This window comes from Rhopalosiphum maidis, chromosome 3 (assembly GCF_003676215.2).
Source record: "Rhopalosiphum maidis isolate BTI-1 chromosome 3, ASM367621v3, whole genome shotgun sequence".
Classification (NCBI taxonomy): domain Eukaryota; kingdom Metazoa; phylum Arthropoda; class Insecta; order Hemiptera; family Aphididae; genus Rhopalosiphum; species Rhopalosiphum maidis.
In genome coordinates, this window is record NC_040879.1 from 64577920 (window position 1) to 64584593 (window position 6674).

The following is a 6674-nucleotide window of genomic DNA, read 5'->3' on the forward strand; positions in this document are numbered from 1 at the left end:
TAATTCTTTTTGATGTAATATTTTAATTTTACAACACACCTATATTATAGAATTAATCTCAAAATGGTATCATATAATGTTCTTTAGATTAAATATAATTTTTATTTGAATATTTTCAATGTTTTGATCATAGTACATTTTATACAATATTAACATAATTATTTAAATATCTTTTTTTTTATTATTTCCTGAATTGTGTTACTAATTTATTAATCTGGTCATTATTTTATTCATTTATTTCAAATCCTAATATATTATGTAGTTGTAATGCACTAGCATATTTTGAAATTGTTATCCTTATGTCACAAATTTTTAAACTGTTAAATTTATCATTATAGCATGTCGTATAATAACATACTAAGTTTCAGAAACTAGAAAGAATTGTATTAATTAAATACAATGCCTTTTACTGATAGTAAATCATCATTGATTTAAAACATATTGTCTGTTCTAATCATTTTGTGTAAATTATAAATTTTAAATTTTTGTTAATAATTTTTTATCCCTGGATTTTTATAATCTTTTGAATTTTTGTATAAATATCTAGAATTTGTATAAATATTTTATGAACCCAAAAATTGCCCATATTTAACCATTCAGAGAATTTACATATTTTACCATTATTAGACTTGAATTATTTGGTCCATGTTTTATTTGTGTCAAATAATCTTGAGGTGTCAATGCATTTTAGCCTTAGATCTAAGCTTATACAAGTAATTATTTATCTTTTATAAGTAATTTACCTTACTAACTTTATTTAGATGTATCAAACTTATTATTTACTAATATATAACTGAATTCATATACTAAAGAATAGTTGAATAAATTAATAAATTAAAGTTATATTTCTTAATTATTTATATAAAAATAAACAATATAAGGTAAAATATTTTAACATTGAAATTTTCCATTAGGGCCTGTTGTACAATTTGAATATATTTGTATACTCATCAAATTCTTAAAATTTATTAGAGTTATTTAATTTCTACAGGAGTCTTCTGCAAAACATAGATGAAGAACTTAAACTGAGGTATGAAACCCTAATAGATTTTTTTTTTTTAACTTCGCACAATTAATATAATTGGATCAATCAATTAAATATATTATTATTCTATCACATTACCGAAGAAAATTATTTGGTTCATGGTGTCATTGATTGTGATCCACTAAATTTACGCTTATATCAAATTTCATTGAAAATTAATATAATTATTATCTTAAATATTTATGTACTTTTAATTAATTAAAAATAGTATATTATATAATTAAAATTATTACAATATAATGCTGCTTTGCTTTACTAATATTTTTGAGCTACCACGGTAATAAAATTGTGAGCTTTGGGCATACTTTGCTTAATTGTTTTGTTATTTGTCATGTGTATCCTGTATATAAGAAAGGATATAAACTTAAAAAACATTGTACAGCTGGCCCTTATCTATAACTATATTTTTTTTGTAAAACTATTTTTAAATTGCTAATCATTTTATTAATTTTTTTTTTTTTTATCAGGGGAGATTATAGTCGTGTATTTAATGAAGATAGGAATGGAAGTTATGAAGATGTGTAAGTATAAATATCTTAAATAATTATTTATTTATTTATTCTTATTAATAAGAATTCATTTGTATATTCACTTAGTAGTTTTAAAAACTTTAACTATTGTATATACTATAAGTAATAAGTATATAAGTATAATATTAAATTTTATGATTATTTTGTTTATTAGTAATCATTTCATATACTACAATTTTATATCTGAAAAATTATTTATAGAATTTAAAAATAATATTATTTTATTATTTCTGTTTATTGTTAACAAGTTACTTCATAACAAAAATTGTTTACTGAAAAAAAAATATGTTTTTCAGATCTACTTTACCACTGACTGACAAATGCTCCATGCCACATTCATCTAGTCAAAAATGTAATTTTCCTAATAAAGGCTGTGTGTACCAAAATTTAAGAGGTATCGATATAAAATAATTATTTATTAAATCTATAGTCATTATGTTGAAATTTAATTGTTGTTATGTTCATTATGATAATGTTTACTGAATCTAGTATATTTTGTTGTACAATTTAGTATTTACAATAATTTAATAATTGCTCAAAAAAGTATTGATTTATTATTATTTTTGTTATTGTAGTTCCTAATTCCTTATTTGATAAATATATTTTTTATTTTATCTGTTTAATTTATGACTGTTATTGAAAATTATATATATTAATTATCGTATTTATTTTTTTAATAATATTGATATGTATTTTTAAAATATTTATTAAATTTATTTTTTAGATAGTTCTTCGTCCTCAAGACAACATAGCTCACTTGATGAAATTATTGCATTAACTACATCTGATGTTAGTGTAAATGGACGTCAACGTTCATTTAGCGATAGTGGAGGTAATTAAAAAAAATATTATTCCCTTTTAATATTAAATTAACTAGTATAGTATTCTGATTGAATAGGAGAAGGTCCTGAACCAGATTTATTAGCTGATACACCTCCAGTACCACCACGTCGAAGAGACCGTAAACAACGAAATTCTCCTCCTAAACCAATTAGTAACGGCCTACCACCCACGCCTAAAGTGCACATGGGTGCTTGTTTTTCCAAGGTATTAAATTTAAATTGACAAAAATTAACTTATTATTTATTAACAGAAGGTTAAATCATAAGGTTATTTTAGTTGAATAATTTGTATTATGTACCTGGAATATGTCATTAAGAACATTGTTAAACTTGAAATGAAATATATTTTTGTAAGAACAAATTTTTGTTAAACACTTATTCATTTAGGTATTTAATGGATGCCCTTTAACAATATATTGTACGGCTAGTTGGATCCATCCTGAAACTAGAGATCAACATGTATTTATTGGAGCTGAAGAAGGAATCTACAATCTTAATCTAAATGAATTACATGAAACTGCTATTGATCAGTTATATAATAGACGTACAATTTGGTTGTATGTTATAAAGGATATTCTAATGTCCTTATCAGGTGAAACATTTAACAACATTATAAAGATATTATTTGAAAATGTTTTATATTAATTAAAATTTTGTTCTTTTTAAAACAGGAAAAACCACCCAGTTGTTTAGGCATGATCTCTTAGCTCTTCATGGTAAACAAAGTCATAGGTTTTCACAGCATATGACTAGAATTCCTGAACGATTAATGCCTAGAAGATTTGCACTTACCACCAAAGTGCCTGATACCAAAGGTTGTATAAAATGTTGTGTTGGACGTAATCCATACAATGGTTATAAATATTTATGTGGCGCCATGTCCAGTGGGATTTTTTTAATGCAGTGGTATGATCCACTTAATAAGTTCATGTTGTTAAAGGTAAATTTAATAGTTAAATTTTGCTAACATTTAGAATGTGCTTGATGTAAAACATTTTTATTGTAATTTTTGGTTGTAGCATTTTGAATGTAATTTACCGATACCTTTAAACATTTTTGAAATGGTCATAACTCCTGAATTAGAATATCCACTTGTTTGTGTTGGCGTGAAAAAACCAATTGGACCTATTAGAAAGTCTATGAATTTGAAATTGGAATTGATCAATGTCAATACCGGTGCATGTTGGTTTTGTTCTGGTGAAACAGATGATTCTGATAATACTGGTTAGTAACATTATAAACTAATATTTGTTAATTTTTTAATTCTATGTTAATAATAGATAATGAAAATAATATATGATTCAATGATTCTTCACTTTATATAATTTATATTTTTAATGAAATGTATGTATTAATTGGCTAGTTATAATATTGATTTTTACTTTGTTGTTGTAGGCACTGTTATTCAGAGAAGAGATATCATGGATGTTGTTTGTGTTTGCCAGTTGGATACAGATTCATTTTTAATATGTTACAAGAGTATGTATAATTGTATATTAACATAAATTTAATATTTTTTTTTTTTTTGTTATTGAACAATATAACATATTATTATATAATTTGTTTACAAGAGAAAAAGAGAACAAAACGATAAAATACATTTTAAAAAACAAATTTTTTTGAATACAATTTTAATACAATTGTAAATTCTAAACAATAACCATTAGACCAGAATGAGTTATCTTAACCTTAGTGACGCGCATGGTATCAGACCATACAATTGCGCACACAGGGTAATTATTTTCCGTTAATATAAAAATATTATATACACAGAGTAAATATTTTTTTTACATTATTTAATTATTAATGACTATTTATTGCAGATTTTAAATTATATAAATTATAAAATACGTTTCTTAATATTTTTTAAAAATATTTATTAATTAATTTACATGAGTATATTATAAATGTTAGTTTAAAAAAATATATACTAACAACCTCTGTGATACCTTAGCAAATATATAATTTTTATTTTTTTGATATTTATAAATATTAAAACTATGAAGCCATAAAGCAGTCAAAGCAATTCTATAACCACTCTATTCTATGATCTTTGCAGAGAAGTCCATACTTTTGTAGCTTTACAATCTTTTGAGTGGTCACCAAAATTATATCTTCGCGCAGGGTAAATTCTTGCCAAACTATGAATACAACCACTTAAGTTAACGATTACTCTCGTACTGATTTTAATTAAATCCAGATTGTTTCATTTTTGTGACTGTAGTATAGTGACAATAAGATAACATGATCTATATGAGTGTAGAAAATCCAATAAATATTTTATCGCATTTTAAAAAGACACTGGGGTGAATAATTATTATCCCGCACGCATCACTAAAGGTTAAAAATATTAAATTAGCATTAGACACTAGAAAATTAGAAAATAATCAAATAATTTTCTGTGACAGTGTATTATCTTAATGAAATTTGATTTGTACAAATTAATATTTCAGGTAGAAAATGATGTTCAGCCCTATTTAGCTTATTAATTTGAATAATAATAGTATTAAAAAATAGTTATCATGTAGTTTACTTCAAAATAATTTTTTTCAAATTTCAGATGTTGTAAAAATAATTAATTTACATGGGAACCTGAAACAAGATAAAAATCAAATAAATCAGCTTTATTTTGACTTTACTGTAGAGTCAATAGGTTTGTTAATTAGTTTACTTTAAATTAATATGTTTTTGATAAATGTATTCTACTAAATTTATTTGTTTTTTTGTTTTTCAGTTCGATTGTCTGACAGCATTTTAGCATTCCATAAGAATGGAGTTCAAGGTCGTAGTCTTTTAAATGGTGAAGTCACCCAAGAAATTGTTGACAAAAGTAGAACCTATCGTCTTTTGGGCTCTGACAAGTAATTCACAAAATTATATAATACGTATTATTTTAGATGATTAGTTGAAGTCAGTCACTGTATTTGAAAACGTGTTTTATTTTTGGTTTTTTGTCACAATATTATAATATCTACATAGTTTTGATAGAAATTTAATTAAATTATGATGATACTATACTTTTAATAATAGTATACATTATTTGTCAAATAACTATTACTAACTAAATCATGATGTTAATTCAACTACAACAAATCGATGGTATTATTATGTTAGTTTTGTTTAATTCTTTCCTACAAAAATTAATGGTAGACTTATAAAATAATTATAATTTTTAAATCATTTAATTATTAACAAATAAATTTCTCCTGTTAATAATACTTTATAAAACTTTCTTAGCACTCAATTTAAACTAAAATCATTAGATACACAAAATAAATGCTTAGTTTAATTTGTGATATTCATGTAATGTTTATTATGTGTACATAATATATTAATATGGCCAGATTAAATTTTATGAAATCTAAGACAGAAAATCCTAAATTGACCTAATTAATACTATTATTTATCTTATTTCTTGTATGTGTTAGTTTTATTGTATGGGTGTTCATTTCGTAATTACTTTTCTACCTACTTATTAGCAAGTTATCAACAAATATTTATCAACTAAAATTTTTTTTTAATATTTACATCTATTTTATTTGATCATAAAAAAAATCCCATTTAATGTCATAACATTATATTTTAATGGTCAAATCTTATAACAACACTAACTAGCAAAGAATTTTTTGAGATACTGAGATATGAATTCTTAAGCACTGTTATAATATGTATTTTATTCATTATATAACAGGCCATAAAAAACATTATGTAATTATGATTGTACATATTAATAAATGTATAATTTTTTTAATTATAGAATTCTAATATTGGATTCACACATGGTCTCCAAAAAAGCCGATGATGGTGCAGACTTGTACATCCTTGCTGGCCACGAAGCCAGTTATTAAAATATGTTAGACATTATGAATATTATAATTTTTTTTTAATAATTGTAATTATACGGTATTATACGTCCACTTTACACGAAGAGACTTTACAAGTTAATTCCTGTTATGATACATTGTCAAATATATTCCACTATTATATTATTATGTTAGAGATTGCTTTCAATATCTACCAACATCCAATTATAAAATGTATGTTAATTATGTATTATATAATATTATATATTATATAAAGATCTACAGTCTACACACACACATACACACACACACACACACACACACACTCATTCACATCTTGTCTGTTTATATCTTATTATATGATTTTTAGGAAAATTAATTAAGTACCAACAAGGTTTATTAATGATTATACAAAAGAGTAGATTTTATTGGCATACCTAATTATATTTCTATC

The 6674-nt window shown here is 23.5% G+C and overlaps 1 protein-coding gene across 1 annotated transcript in view; it reads left to right on the top strand.

Moving 5' to 3' along the window:
* Positions 1 to 6409, top strand: part of LOC113558105 (mitogen-activated protein kinase kinase kinase kinase 5) — a 14692-nt gene extending 8283 nt beyond the window's left edge. The window contains exons 10-21 of the mRNA XM_026963618.1: positions 973 to 1030; positions 1513 to 1566; positions 1872 to 1969; positions 2300 to 2407; positions 2474 to 2622; positions 2805 to 3009; positions 3089 to 3357; positions 3437 to 3641; positions 3813 to 3896; positions 4978 to 5070; positions 5152 to 5278; positions 6175 to 6409. Of these exons, the coding sequence (XP_026819419.1) occupies positions 973 to 1030; positions 1513 to 1566; positions 1872 to 1969; positions 2300 to 2407; positions 2474 to 2622; positions 2805 to 3009; positions 3089 to 3357; positions 3437 to 3641; positions 3813 to 3896; positions 4978 to 5070; positions 5152 to 5278; positions 6175 to 6265 (1541 nt within the window). The 3' untranslated portion in view covers positions 6266 to 6409. The remainder of the gene's footprint in view (positions 1 to 972; positions 1031 to 1512; positions 1567 to 1871; positions 1970 to 2299; positions 2408 to 2473; positions 2623 to 2804; positions 3010 to 3088; positions 3358 to 3436; positions 3642 to 3812; positions 3897 to 4977; positions 5071 to 5151; positions 5279 to 6174) is intronic.
* The last annotated feature ends 265 nt before the right edge of the window (positions 6410 to 6674 follow it).